General features: G+C 40.0%; 1 protein-coding gene across 1 annotated transcript; it reads right to left on the bottom strand.

Annotated features, from left to right (window-relative positions):
* Positions 1-3,856: 3,856 nt before the first annotated feature.
* ADAD1 (adenosine deaminase domain containing 1) lies at positions 3,857-15,798 on the bottom strand. The gene is made up of 11 exons (XM_049815038.1): positions 15,618-15,798; positions 14,047-14,223; positions 13,426-13,593; positions 12,824-12,892; positions 12,147-12,272; positions 11,064-11,187; positions 10,685-10,855; positions 8,820-9,046; positions 7,181-7,418; positions 6,530-6,662; positions 3,857-3,970 (listed from the first exon to the last, which is right to left on the bottom strand). The coding sequence occupies exons 1-11, from the start codon at positions 15,796-15,798 to the stop codon at positions 3,857-3,859; spliced, it is 1,728 nt and encodes a 575-aa protein (XP_049670995.1).
* Between the last annotated feature and the right edge of the window lie 624 nt (positions 15,799-16,422).

The raw sequence follows: 16,422 nt of genomic DNA, 5'->3' as shown, positions 1-16,422 counted from the left end.
TGATTAATGATCAAGTATTCATTTCACTGCAGTTAAAAATGCCTGCAAATATGTACTCTTTTAAATGACAAGTTTCTTGACTAAATTAGGCTTCGGAGAACAAGTTCTGATCAAAGCAATGCAAAAATGAAGATTTATGCTCAAGTCACTGTAATTTTGCATTCTCTAAGGGCCACTGAATGACAAAAAGCAGCAACAGAAAGTAAGCATGACAAACATTACTGCAGCAGAATATTGCTAAAAAACTCTTACTGTGAATCCAAGATACGCAGTAGTGGTCACTACACTTCAGTGTGCAAACAGGTTTGCAGATTGCCATGACATAGCACATGATAGGAGTAGATAACGTTGAGTGTAACATAAAAGGTAAAGCTTAGACTAGATAAAAATATACTGTTGGCAAAACATGGTAAATAGCATAGCTCCAAAGACAGTGAAAAAAATCAGTTTACATTTGCTCATAAAATCTACAGAAGAAACACACCATGGATTTCTCACTAAAATTTGTACATTTACAAAACACAGACTGGGTAGATATTAATGTGAAATGTAACATTTGTCAAGTTCTAGTCAATTTGACAGAACGAGAAGTGTACTTTCCTCCCTATTTTGTGATCCTATCACTTTAGCCCATTTGGTAGCCCTTTAACCTTTTGTTAAAAAACAGGAAAAAACATCTGAAGTTGTTAAAATATTGATAAAAATTCTACATACAGCAAACAAATTCTCCATATATTTTTGTCTGTCAAATTTGCAACCAATAATAGCTAGATTCACATACTGAAATAGTAGCTGCAGGATTGGCTCCTGTATTTGCTCAAGATTTAAAAGAAATCGTTAGAGAAAAAGAATATTATATTGCAAACATCTGAAAACGCATAGCAAGGTGTACTTTACTGTACATACCTTCTCCTCTAGGTTGTGAAACACCTCAGCAGAACCCCTTACAACACTTACGTCAATTTCCTGAGCTCTCGTCTGCTTGATCCCACAGCTTTAATACAAAATTAAAATGTGATATGTATGACATGTGCCATGCGTTATGACTGTACCATGTACGACATGCATATGACATGATGTGTACACAGCATGTATGAGATGACATTTATGTGGCATGTATGATGTGGTGTGTGACATGTGACATATTACATGTGTGACATGTAACATGTGTGTTACATCTATGACACATGATGGGACATGCATGTGATATCTGTGACATGTGACTTACATGTGACACAACTTACATGACACAAGATGACATGACATGCATGAGGTGAGACATGCAACATGACGCATGTGACATGCATAATATGAAACTCGTATGACAACATGAGATGCAGTGATGCAACACACGTGAGATGGTGACATGCAACATGTTAAGACATGACAATATGCATGACATGAAATGTAACATGCAACATGAGACATGGTGACATGCAACACGAGACACAGCACCCAAGACGTGACTGACATGCATGTGATGTGCCATGTGACACGACTTATGTGACATCAGATGTGATGTATGTCAGAAACATGTGGCATGTTACAGCTATGTTACACATATCACACTTGACGTGTCACTTGTGACAAGTATATGCGTATAGGTAAAGCAGGTGTGTGTATGTATACAGAGAGAGTATGTGCACGCGCGCACACACAGCCATCTATGAATGTGTATATATAGTCTCACCAGTGGACCTCAATTCTTCTCAAGCAGGGAGGGGACAGAGAGGCTGAGCTCTCAACCAGAGGCTGTTGGTGCTGTTTGTGTTCACATGCCTGTCTCTGGTCTGTGCAGCCAGCCATGTATGTATGTACAATGTACATGTGCTCTGTGTTCATGTACCTGTCGGTAATACATCTTCAGCCTCATTACTGGAACTGCACTTCGGAATTACAGAAATAGCTGAGGAAAAACCTGGACAGAACACCTACATGCTAATATTTACTAGCCCAGTGCATTCTGCATGTGCTGTTTCTTAATCAAAGAACAATCCAGATATGAGACTGGATCCATGCTGTTGTCATCAACTCGTTTCTCAAGGATACAGCTACCATGCCTAGCACAGCACATGCTTTTCACAGCACAACCTCTTTCCTCCAAAGAAGGAACCTAAGTTTCATAGACGTTTTGGTTTGCTGTTCAATTAATAAAATGGCTGAAGTACACAAAAGAAGCTCAGTTACTTGTACATATTTAAGGCTTCTGGCTTAACTAAAGAAAACACCTTGGTGACAATGTCTCAGCCAAAGTCTAAGTCCACACAGAAAAATGGTCCAAAGTGTATAAAATGCTAACACACTGTCAAGGAAAGTTATTGAAGTTTTAATACCCCTGAAAAAAGACATCACTACGCTCTAGCCTGGAATATGATGGCCATTCTCAAGCATTCTTAGAAAGGAAACATTACACGAAGCAAATATTATGTGGAGCATGTGCCACAAAAAGACAACAAAACACCACCACCCCACCACCACCCCCCATCTTAAAAAACCTAACAGAAAACAAAATAGCAGAATAGTAAAAAAAGTCAAGGACAAGGTTGTAACAAGTCAGTGAGTTTCAGTAACTTGAAAATCAACATAAGGCTGTCTCTAGTAAAGAGACTAACATACTGTCTCTAACATACTAGTTAGAGAAACAGATTAGGGGGGAAAAAAACTAAACAGAAAGAGGTTTTTGTTTTAGAATCCTCTTACGATAGGAAGCTGAAACATGACTACACCACTATACTATTACTGGTGTTTGAAAACATTACCTAACAGCTTTTGTATGATATACAAAAATCAAGTAACATAATGAAAGCGTACTCTCTAGCTTAAATACACTAATGTTTCACACCACCACACAAAACCCAAGCGTGGTACTTAACAACATCCTTTTAAACATTATCATGACCTGACCATCTTCTTACCATAATTTACAAGGAAGCAACTTCCCTCTTGTTCGGCAACATTTTTCAGGTTATTATGCATGCAGACAATTTTGCAAGAACTCATCAGTACTGATAAAGTAGTCTGTGGGTAGAGGAGTCCAACTAATGTACAAGCAGTAGCATCCGATGGCTTTTGGGGCAGCGAACAAAAGTTGAAGGAATCTGGTGACTTCCGTACTACAACACGCTATTTTGTTATTTACAGCTTTGACACCTTTAAAATGCTTTAAATCCACTACCAAAAATCATGATGGTCACAAAACAGTTGAGTAACAGCTCGGCAATTCAAACTTTTACATGTGGAAGTACAGAGATTATTTTTTAACACTTCTACCACAAACAATATACAGTAAACTACAAGCTACTTGGCAAACCCATGCTAAATAAGTCTTAAAATGACTAGCAAAGGATGCCTACAGATAAAGCATAGATTGCCAATTTTTGTTTCTGAAAGTGGTTCTCACATTGTAATACTTTTTTTTTTAAAGAAATCCCAACTTTTACTGTTTTGGTGGTTGGGTTTTTTTTTCCTTTTCTTAAAGACAGTTATGAAGAAAGCAGGGAAAAAAGAAGAAATCAATACACAGCAATCCTGAAACTAAACAGGAAAAAACCATGTTAATAACTCCATGGCGGGGCGGGGGGTGGAGTGAGGAAGCAGAAATGAGGTGGCATTGAGGGGCAAAACAACAGATTTGCAAAGCTGTTAGATACTCCTACCCATGATAAAACACCAACTTTTGGAAAAGACTAAACTGTTACACATGGTTTAACAACTGCATTTCAATTGACAAGAAGCAGCTCTGGAACGATTTTCTTGCTGCAAACATGAACCCTACAGTTAAACAATTTATTAAGCAGAATTACATCTTACTGAAAGAAATCATCCACACTGACTTCACATACAAACCACCTCACAGTCAGTCACTGAATTGTTCGATATGTGGAGACTTCACAATCCAGGATCCATAACTATGTTGCTCTAAGTAGCTTTGCAGCAAATTTTTAGCTTCTTGGTACAATTCAGATTGAATCTGAAAAAAAAGAAGAAAGATCTTGAAAGATCTCAAGAATTATGGTTACAGAGATCTCTGTTCTTCACCACCAGCATATAACATGCACAAGCACAAACCTTGTAGAAAACAATACCTACAAATCTTACAGTTCCCTCAGTTGCTGACAGTAAGAGAAAGTGTTACAGACTCTCAAAACATATTGTTTTTATGTATTTGGGCATTTATTGGGATGACAGAATTGTTCTGCTAAACATTATTTTTTTCGGCATCTTTTCAGTTCCAGTAATATCTTTACACTGAAAAGAAACATTCAATATCATCCAATGCAAATCTAAATACATGGTGAACAGTGTTACTGGTTCAACAGTCAATTAGCAAGCCATCCTATTTCAAAGTAGTTTTTGAATCATTTAAAAAATGCATGTTCTGACAGGGGAACAAAAAAGACATGTACTTTATAAAAGCTTAAGTTTCATGTAACAATTTTGGAAATAAGTATCTCCTGAACCAAGGAGAGGAAAAACCTGGAAGAGTACAGAGAAGTAAGATGAGCCTACATATTTCCAAGTATGGACAGAAGTGAGTGAACTGTGGTTAAAGCGATCAGGAATCACAGCAGCTCCTTTAAATAATTTCTCTGTATTTTTATACCACAGAGGAAAGCCTGAGACCTAATGCTGTCATCTGATGAACGATTCCTACTTTCCTATTCCTCTATGACATAAGAATCCTCCCACAAGACTACACTGTGGTAGAAAAATATCTACACGTGTGGTGGGTTGACCCTGGCTGGATGCCCGGTGCCCACCAACGTTCTATCACTCTCCCTCCTCAGCTGGACAGGGGAGAGAAAAATACAACAAAGGGCTTGTGGGTTGAGATAAGGACAGGAGAGATCATTCACCAATTACCCTCACAGGCAAAACAGACTCAGCTTGGGGAAAATTAACTCAATTTATTACAAATCAACCAGAGTAGGGTAATGAGAAATAAAACCAAATCTCAGAACACCTTCCCTCCACCCCTCACTTCTTCCCGGGCACAACTTCACTCCCAGATTCTCTACCAACCCCCTCAGCGGTGCCAGGGGACAGGGAATGGGGTTTATGGTCACACGTTATTTTCTGCCGCTTCATCATCCTCAGGGGCAGGACTCATCACACTCTTCCCCTGCTCCAGCGTGGTGTCCCACCCACGGGAGACAGTCCTCCATGAACTTCTCCACGAGCTGCAGTTCTTCACGAACTGCTCCAGCATGGGTCCTTTCCACGGCATGCAGTCCTTCAGGAGCACACTGCTCCAGCATGGGTCCCCCGTGGGGTCACAAATCCTGCCAGCAAACCTGCTCCACCATGGGCTCTTCTCTCCACAGATCCGCAGGTCCTGTCAGGAGCCTGCTCCAGTGTGGGCTTCCCACGGGGTCACAGCCTCCTTCGGGCATCCACCTGCTCCAGTGTGGGGTCCTCCCTGGGCTGCAGGTGGAGATCTGCTCCACCATGGACCTCCCTGGGCTGCAGGGGAACAGCCTGCCTCACCATGGTCTTCCCCACAGGCTGCAGGGGAATCTCTGCTCTGGTGCCTGGAGCATCTCCTCCCCTCCTTCTGCACTGCCCTTGGTGTCCGCAGGCTTGTTTCTCTTGTATGTTCTCACTCCTCTCTCCAGCTGCCGTTTCTGTCTGTCCCAACTTTTTTTCCGTTCTTAAAAATGTTATCACAGAGGCGTTACCACTATCGCTGATTGGCTCGGCCTTGGCCAGCGGCGGGTCCGTCCAACCCCCCCTGCTACCAAAACCTTGCCATACAAAGCCAATATATTCCACCCCTCATCTCTGTGCATCACATTTTTAAGAACCATCATTAAAATCTACATTCCTCACACCAAATCTTCACTCATATCAACAAAAAAGAATTCCCCACAGGGAAATCAAAATAATATCATCACAAAACTGGCAAAAAGTGGACAATTTACACACAATCCACCCCTCATCCCTTCACCACAATTACAACAATAAAAATTCCCTACTTGTCATGCAGCTCTTAACTCTCTAGCTGCATTCAGTCCATGTTTTGCCCATTACCTCTCTCAATTACTATCCTTATCTTGAATTCCTTACATTGCCCGCATTCTCCATCAAAAAGACCGTGGTGGGTTCACCCTGGCTGGATGCCAGGTGTCCACCAAAGCCGTTCTATCACTCCCCCTCCTCAACTGGTGCCAAAACAGGGATGTATGAAGCAAATATAAAAAGTGAGATTGGAAATGAACTAATGGACAAAAAGCTCCCAATCTTTTTAATATGAAACTATCTCATGTGAGAAAAATGGCCAGCAACCTCCATGTGCCAAGACAAAACATGGCAGATTTTCATAGAGAATGCTTTAAGATTTATTCAGTAGATTAATTTTGCTTGAAAAATTTCAGACCATTCTCAGACAAAGATTAGAGGCAATAACAGATCCAGCTTTTCAGGTGAAGTCTTGAGCAAAACAGAAAGACCCCCCTGGCTATCAAACCAGCTTAGAGAGTAGCCATAATAAGACTCCTTACTAAAACTCTCCCATTCTGTACCAGCTTACCTTAGCTTCATGGTACGTTGCAACTTGAAGCAAATCACTCCGTTCTGCTTCCTTAGCAAGCAATCTGAAACGACTGAACATCGCTGCCTTGCAAAGGCGACTTGCCATGTATGTGCCACTTTTGAATGGCGAACTGCAGTCAAAATGAAAAAAGAATAATAAAACTCAGTAACAAATACACTGCAGGTATTTTGCTTTTATCATTACAGGATTTTTTTTCCCCTCTAATGATTTGTCAATATGATCATATGATCCTACTTCCACTTCCAATGAGCAAAGTTAATGCAAATCAGCAGCTGTGAGAATTTAAACAAGTAAACCAAAAATGTTTTCAAACTGGAATTTATATGAACTATTTACCTGCCAATTGGTTTTATGCATTTAAAACACCCACTACAACAGAAAATGGAAGAAAGACATCTCAATTCAAAGAACTGTTAATTTCACATCTTAGCACCTCACTGTAAAGTTACAAGATCTCTAAAGCTACATCTAATCACAGGATGCATTCACCTGACACAGAAGAGAATCTCTCTCATTTGGGTAATGCTGTGGCCTCCATGCATAGCTTAAAAAATTAATAATCCAATGAATCAGCACAGAACGATAGGGCTAACCATGATTTCCAACATAATGAAAAAAAATTCTAACCTTTCAGTGGTTTTTCCACTTAACCCATCCACAACCTCCAGTGATGTGTCTGACAATGACCAATTCAAACTAAGAGACCTCTGTTGAAAGTCTGTTTGAATTGAGTGTGCAGCATTCACCAAATAAATATGAGATCTGTTGACCAGGTAAGGCATGGGAAGCTTTGATGTAAGTGCATCATCAACACGCTGTTTTATAGCTATTTCTAGCCCTCTTGTATCCTTGCAATTTCCATTTCCTATTAAACAAAACAAAAAAATCAGTCACATATAAAGTACATCAAACTAAAAAAGAAAAACTAAAAGCAGCTAAGAAGGCGGATGTTTCCACTAGTCTACATTATAATCATTTTTCTACACAAAACTGATATTTGGAAAAATCAGTTCAAAATTCAGTTCACAAAATAAAAATGATTTCACAATTTCTTCTCCAGAGGCATCATTATTTTCATTGGATACCTCCTTTCTGGAATAATTATTCTTCATCAACTCTTTACATTCCTTGCAGAACACACCATTAAAATAAAAGCTGCAACACAAACTTTGATGTTCTAGATTTGAAAACACACTACAGAGTTTTCTCATATTACTCCACATCCGACAGTATTTCTGACTGCCTACTAAACAAACATACTTTGGTCCATAGTATCTCAAGGAATGGCCATAGAATTTCTATTAAATAAAAGGGCAATACATTATAGATTACATTTACTTTGAATACCATTTAAGTGAGCACATTAGAAATTTTTCTGTCGCTTTTAAAGTGCCCAGATTTCCTCAGAAGGTACTGGCAGGCATTCACCAACTCTTGCAAGATCTTTTGGAGCACTTCAAAAACCTTGTTCTGTGTTAGAAAAGGAAAAGCTAGGTCATCTTCAATATCTGGGGAACTCAGGCACCTGTGTACTAAGTCTCATAATACAAATACTGAGAGGAAGAAAACACCTGAAAACCTTTAATTTAATTTCACCACGTAAATAAAAGCTACTGAAATGAGTTCCAATAATAGTATGCTCTTTCTGACTGCCACAAAATCGTAGGAATTCACTATCACCTTGGTAATCCCTATTCCTCAATAAAATGCCTATCTGCATGAACCAATATGAAGGGGGAAGGGCAGCGCAGAGCACAGACACAAACAAAACCTAACAAAGACTTTTCCCATAGAGCTCGTAAGATAACCCAGGGTGAAATTGAGCATTTTCAGTTAAATACTGGCAGTTTTTCCACCACTGCTCCATTCTACAGTTAAGTGACTAACATTGTCACCTTAAAGTCACCATTATTTGACTGAACAGTTAACAGACACAGAATTTGTCACGATGCTTTCTCAATATCTAAAATACAATTTGTTATAAAACAATGGTGAATATCTTCTGTTACTCTTAATACATAGTAAAGGAACGACAATCTGGCAAGCTAAAACAAGCCCACAATGACAAAAGAGTGAGCATAACTGAGTTTTACATCAGGATATTTCAAAGATGAGTGAAAAAAAAATATACATACTTAGTACCTTTTCAGAAAAGTACTGTAATTCTTTAAAGAACCATCTTGGTTTAGTTCATGTTTTATAAAATGTAATCAAACTGGAACATGAAAACATACAAAAAACCTACTGAAATTTGCATTAAGCTTACCTACAAGAATACTGTTTATATACACTGGTTCGATGAAGTGACTCAGCAACGCTCCCTGAATACCAACAACTTCCCACTTTGTTAATTTGTCACTAGCAGACATACTGCTTACTCTAACAGTTTTAGGTGGACAACAAACAGTTAGGTAAATCTTGCCTTCTATAGCAACATGGAGACTCAGTTCTTCATTAATTTCATAAGCAGATATAGATTGTGGATTGAGATGTCTAAAGTAAGACAAGAAAATGAATTTCAGTGAGAAAGTACTCTAATCAGAGGTTATCGTAAAGTGGTATCTAAACCAGTTTCTCAGAAAACAGTATCAACAGATCCGGGCCTTGCAGTACGTTCAATATTTCTAAATTTTGGAAACACCACATTCAGCTGCTTAGCCATCAGTTGTGCTAACATTAAAAAAGATCAGCATACGCTGCAAACAAGCAATCGCTTTGTGTCTACTTACACTATGACAGAAGTTCCTTGGAGGCTGTTCATCTTGTAAAAAAGCAGCTGTAAGGTCGGTAATCTCCGTTAAAACATAACTTACATTGCAATTCTTCAAAATATTTAAAACTAATAGATGCCAACACATCAGGGAGACAAAACAGTGACTGTTCTGAAGCAAAATGGTTTCCCCCTTAACTAAAGAGGGATAAGAAGTCAAAGCTTGAAGTTTTGAGCTAACTCTCCCCAACAATAACGTAACTTGTAACGCTATGATCAAAGGTGATTTTGCTTTATTACATTATTATAAAGCACCCATTTAATTTTGGGTTAAGTAACATACTACCACCTGTTAATAAGTGGCCACATTTTGCTACTCAATGGATTACTTGAAAGTAGCTCCCTTCTAAAAACTATCTTTAAATAATTCTATACATAAGCAAATCTGGTGTGTTAGAAGAAAAATACTTCCCAGAGTTCGTCTCAAGAAAGCACACACCAGAATGGACAAAAAAACAGAGAAAAAGCACTGAATCTGTGATCCATCAACTTTATAGAGTAGCTTACAAACTGCACCCACTCTCATCAACCATTTCCTTGTAAAAGCAGGCTGTGACACTGAAAGTAATCTAAAACCTCCTGCAATTCTAACAGGAGGGACTCCCCCAGTCAGCACTACTTGCAATGAATTGGCTGTGACTTCCAGTTCACAAGCCTGCCTTCCCAACACCGCAAATACAGTATGGAAGCCACTAGCTGTCTTGTATATATGGAAAAACTTATGACTGTACAACTTTCAGGGATGTTATTCCACTGCACCACTAGAAGGGACACAAAACAACGCTGTTCATAATAACCTGGTAAACCAGCGACTGCTGCTTTTAAATGTCAAAACTATTAAAAAAACCAAAACCACTTTCAGAAATTTAACAGAAGTTACAAGTGTAAAGATAAGCATAAGACTGTATTTGTCCCATCAAGTTTCTCTCATTACCTTTTTTCTACAAACCAGAGTAGGAGCCTATTGTTTCAATTCAAGGCTTTTTATACTCTACTCCTATGGTGCAAAGGATGACATGAAGTCACCACATCCACCTGCTCAGTGATTAAATTAATCATTTCTTAGTATTTTAATAGTATCTTGGGAGGGGGGGTTAACAAGTAAGTGGGCATCCATAATAAACAAAGCATCATCCTGAAGCTATAACCCACATAAAAGTTTATCATCATGTTGAGCTGTATCTCATACACTTATCACTACCACCCTGTACATTAAAGCTTCCAAAACATGAAAAAAATTCAGAATAGCTCCTCCCACCTTACAAAAGTGTAACAATGCATAATACATATTTTCCCACACTCACAACAACGTGACAACGTGTTTGTCACTGCAAACAAATTAATCTTCCACCACAACTTACATCTGTGATTTTAACTGAGCAGTTCCTTTTGGAAGCTGATTCATGTAGAGAAAGATAGTGGTATTTTGCTTTAGGGTAAGCAGCTTTGAGCCTGGTGCTGTGCAAAATATGGATTTCCCTGTCCTTGCTGGATTTTCATTGTAGAAGAGCAAAAGATGTCTATAAAAATATCTAAAAGAAAGCATTAAGTAACAGTACATGTGAAAAGCACTACTTTGTTTACAAATACATGGACATTCACATTTAATTCACAATTTGAAAACAATCCAGAAGGTACTAACTATAAAATGCAAGTGCACTTATATTTACATTTGCAAAACTAAAACTGAGAAGAACTGGCTGCAAGAGAACTGATAACCATTTGTACACACATTCTCACCTGAGTAGAGAACGCCTTGCAATAACAATGGCATGGCTGTCATGCAACACTCTTCCACAAGGTTGAAAGCACTGACTGTAATTATATTCTCCTGTTCCTAGAGCTACAACTTCATGCTGTCCACCTAAAAAGAAAAAACATTTATTTTTACATCATTGTGGTGGGATAGCCTTGTCTGGCTGCCAGGTGCCACCAAGCTGCTCTCTCACAGCCCCTGTCCCCCAGCAGGTTGGAGTCTATGATCTTAAAGCTCTTTTCCAACCTAAACAATTCCATGATTCTATGAAAAAACAAAATGAAAAAGCTCGTAGGTCAAGGCAAGGACAGGGAGATGGCTTGCCATTTACCATCACATGCAAAACAGACTCAACATGGGGAAGATTAATTTATCACCAATTAGAGCAGGATAGTGAGAAACAAAACCAAAACTAAAAACACCTTCCCCCTAACCCCTCCTCCTTGGCTCAACTTCACTCCTGGCTCTTCTACCTCCTCTCCTCCCGACCCGAGTGGTGCAGGGGTATGGGGAAGCATCAGTTCCTGACACTTGGTCTCTGCCACTCCTTCCCTGCTCCAACACGGGCTCCCTCAGACTGGATACAGTCCTTCCCACCAGCTGCAGTTCAAGAACCACTCCAGCGTGGGTCCTTCCACTGGCTGCAGTCCTTCAGGCACAGACCACTCCTGCGTGGGTCCCCCACGGGGCCACAGGTCCTGCTAGAAAACCTGCTCCAGTGTGGGCTCCTTTCCACAGCTCCTGCCAGAAGCCTGCTCCTGTGTGGGTTCTCCACAGGCTGCAGCTTCCTTCAGGGCATATCCACCTGCTCTGGCCCATACTGGTCTATACATACAGCCTTACTCCTCTTTGAGACAGCACAAGGAAATGCTTATGTAGGTCTTGAATAGTTGCATGACTGTAGCATAATTATGCATGTGACAGAGCCATCAGAACAGAGTATTTCAAAGAAGGAGACCCACCCTTTACATTTATTAAGGATCAGAAATGCATTAATCAAGGGTGTCTGGCAATACAAACAGCCTACATTTTCCACTCCCCAATACTCACGATCAAAACAGACTTGCCTTTTTCAATGATGAAGGCAGCCAGTGAACTGCCACAACTTTGGTACTCAGGATGTGTGGTAATCAGCTTGTTAAATACTTCTCCAAGTGTTTGTGAAAGCTTTTGATATATAAGCTGTCCTCTTTCTAAATAAAACAATAAACACCAGCAAGACACAAATTTGCGGGGGAGGGAGAACAGACATGATCAACCACTTGACAAATTATAACTGTAAACATGTGCTGAAAGCCCTATCAACACATGCTTCTGGGATTCTGAAGATTATTAAGACGAACATGAATAAATAAAGGACAAGTACACCCGAACAATTTATGCTTTTATTATTCATGACAATAAATCAGGGGTATGGATCAAGTTTGATCAACTACTCCACACAGTGTTTCAAGTAAGGACAGAAATACTGTTTCTATTTCTGTCACCAGTTCACCACTTAAATTCAAGCAATTTACTGAAGTTGTGTCCATTTGTAGAACCAATGGTCAATCTCCTATTTTAGTGACACTAATTCTTACAGCGTTATTCAAAGAGGTTTAAATTAACAGCAACTTCATAGAGATCACTGAATGTATTAAAAGAAGAATTAACAAAAAAAAAGGCAAATTAAAAAAAAAAAAAAAAAAGGCAAGCATTTGCTGGCTAATTGGAATCTATAGAGAAAAACAAGACTACTCCTTACCAAAACAGATCCTTGAGGCGCGAACACAGTTTGCTGGAGTTTGGGGCTCAGCAGGAGTATAGAGAGGATCTAAGAATTTAACAAAATTTCAAACTGGGATGGACATTCCAAGTTTCAAAGCATGGATCTCACACTATTTCCATCAAGTTAAAGTTTCTAATTATCTAAGAATTTTTTTCTCTGACTTTGAAGTCCTTGTAAGCATAGAACTATTTAGACAGCAACCCTTAAAAGAAGATAAACGTTATGGTAACTAAATTCTTTTGAAAGTAGTAACTCAGTGTTGAAGCCTTTTAATCATAAGAATTCAAAACCACTTAGGATCAGCTTCATGTTGCTGTTACCTAGTGAGTAGCAATTCAAGTGCAACAGCAACAAATACATTAATTCCTTCAGTAATCTCCACTCTGGGCTACAAACTGATGCAAATCCTCATACTCAAAAGACAAAGGAAAAAACCAGCTTGCTCTGTCCAAAGGATTCAAGAAAATCGACAGAGGCCCTGATACGGAAGCATTTAATAAAACTACACTGAGATTTTGCATAGGAAACCTTTAAGCCAAGCTTTTCAAATTCTAAATATGTGTTGCCAGAATATTTACCTGACTTTTCAGAAGCCTTCACCCCTGTATACTCCAAGTTAAGTAGCTCATCAAGAGCCAGTTTAGCTGCATTTAATCTAGATTCCTTCTTGTTTTTTCCCAGTCCAGTCTTGTAGCAAACACCATCTACCACAGCACAAAAGGCAAAATAAGGCCTTATGATATTGCCTTTAAAGAAGAAAAAAAAAAAATCCAGACACAATTAGTGAAATTATTTTAAGGTACTTTTATCCATAGCTTTATGTGCTTATATTCATTCCAAGGACAAGTACAAGACAAAAAGACAATTTTAGCAAACACAAATCAAACCTTTCACTTCCGGAAGAATTGTAGCAGCTTTCACTTTATGCACTTTTCACAAAGTTCTGGTAGCAGCCAGAATTTTATACAACTCATCTGATCAAATTCTGTAGTAATTAATTATGAGACACAGCTGCGTGGACAATAACAAGGGCAGCCAAAAACCAACATATGTGTAGGGTAGTACAACCAACAGTTAAAAACAAACAAACAAACAAAAACCCCCATCTGTATTAGTGCCATCAATACTAACTGCAGAACGCCAGATCATCTCAAGAACAAGCAAATATTATTTTACTTAAGAAAAGAAGAAGTATTTACCTGCCACACTAGTTTCTTTCAATTCAAGTTGTAAATGGTGCATTTGTGCAAACTGATGCAAAGCAGATACTGGGTTTATTACTGCCTGTTTATATCTTGCAATAAACTCCTCTAGGTCTTTCTTTGGAGGAAGTGCTGATAGTGGCGGTGGATGGGCTGCTTTCAAAAGAAAAGGTTCTCAATCAAAATTAGGAAAAGAACTGATCACACTGACAGTTTAAATCTTTTTACAATAAATGCTTTTTCGATGCTTCTTAGAAGAACAAAAAGCAAAACATTTGCTCTAGAACAGTATTGGCTTTGTACTGAATCCTACATTAACAACACCAGCAATTCTGAAACAGTGTGTACCTCCTCTTTTAAAAGCATCAAAGCATTGAGTACTAAATCCATTAACCTCTGAATAAAGACAGACATTACATGTAAATCCAACACATATTCCCCCTTCCCTGCAAACCAGCCATCAACTGAAAGTTGCTGATGGCAGATTAAAAACAATGGAGCATGTGGTTTTTTCACACAAAACTATGAAGCAGTGAACACCCTGTCGTAAAACACTATAAAAAGTTCAGGCAACCACACACATTATTCAAAAAGCAGATAACTCATTTAAAGAAAAAGAAACCCACCCACAAAGAGCTGCCAAATACAGAGACAGCGCCTCTACCTGAAGTGGCCAGGACAGAACATGGGGAGAGCTGCACTACACACCCACCCTGACCCTCCAGGTCCTCCCCACACCCATGATTAACCACACTGGGAACCAGGAGAGCAGGTGGGTGGATATTTCATCTGTCCTACCACAGAGCCTTTAGGCTCTTCAGAGGGCAATCTGAAGCAAGTTAGTCAAGTCATAAAAGACTTCTATAAATTCTGAGGAGTAGTCCTGAGGCAAACCCACACTTCTGAGTTTCATTCAAAATACAAACTCTTTCAAGGAGCACACTATATCTGGACAGTTGTCTTTGACTTGGAGATCTCCTATAGAACAACCAATTAACATTTCCTGCAGCATCTACTTCTGTTAGCTTTGAGAGAAAAAAAATGAAATCTTTTTCCCTGTATCAACTCTAGGATGGACAGGTTGCCATATACCCAGGCACAAGTATCTCCCAGCCAAGAAGAACTAAAGTAAGCTAAGTTGATAAATAGGTGACTTCACCTCAATACAACTATTTGGCAAGACAGAACTCAAAAAACATCCCAGGACATCTGGAACCGCAGTTAAAATTTCTTCTACGAAAATTCATGAAACAGTACACATTCTATATTTTGGCAACCTCTACCGCACTTTTAATGTGTAACTTGGAATTTATAATTATGAAACGCAGCAGACTATATAGCCCACCCTACAACAAATCTCTTACTCTAACAAACTTCCAGTAAAGGACATAGGAAAGAGAGGAACAAGGTCGAGCAGATGCTAAAGAAGTCACTTAAGAAAGTACAACAGTAAGAAAAAGCAGCATAGGGTTGCAACCTTTCAAAAAAGAGAAAAATCACAAAGTTACTCACTGACATCAACAGTGTATTTTTATAGCTAATCTTGGTATACAAACAGAGAAGTATACCTGGATTTTTCATCACGTTTGGTACAGCGCACCTCTCAGAAGGTGGAAATTTTGGCCTTACAGACTGAGAAAGCACCTCTGAAGGTGGCTGCCTAGGAGCCCGAGCTGGCGAAGTCGGCTTTTGCATGGAGTCAGAGGGGGGTATTCCAGCACTCTGACACCAGCTGCTGCTGCTAGTCATTTTGGATCAACCTAAATAAGTTTAACAGTAAAGTTACGAGATGTTTTCTCCGTTTTTCTTAGTTAAGCCGTTTCCCCACACACCGGAGCAAAAGAACCGAGACACAGCGTCCTTCCCATCCCTCCCCTTCCCCAGCCGGCACCGCAAGGTTCGAAGCCCCTTCTCCAGTTAGTTAACCCCCTTTTCCCCACGCGTGATGCCCCTCTACACTTCGTCTTGTCCCCGGCTCCAAGAAGACAAACCCCCCAGGAGGAGCTACCGCTGGAGCAGAAGGCTTTAGTACCCGCTCTCCTCTCCCTGTGCTGTCAGAAAAACCACACCTGCCGGGCTCGACTACCCGGGCGGTGCCGCAAGGTTTACACCCGACAGGCAGGTGGAGCTCGCCTGAGGTAAATAGAGGGAGGAGGCGCGGGGGCCGCAGGGCAGCTGCCCCCTCTCCGCCCTGAGGGGTGGGCTCCAACGGCCGAAGCGCAAAGCCGTCCCTCAGCTGCCGCTCCCCCCCACCCCCAGCATGTTAGAGGCGGTGACGTCTCCAGCCGGCCCCTCCATTTTGTCGAGGAGAAAAAACGGAGGGAGATGTCTCCGCCGAGAGCCTCGCTAACGGCGCGGCCGAGGGAGAACGCC

This window comes from Accipiter gentilis, chromosome 12 (genome assembly GCF_929443795.1).
Source record: "Accipiter gentilis chromosome 12, bAccGen1.1, whole genome shotgun sequence".
NCBI classification, from domain to species: Eukaryota; Metazoa; Chordata; class Aves; order Accipitriformes; family Accipitridae; genus Astur; species Astur gentilis.
The sequence above is the reverse complement of the archived record's forward strand: the minus strand, read 5'-3'. Positions and strand labels throughout refer to the sequence as shown.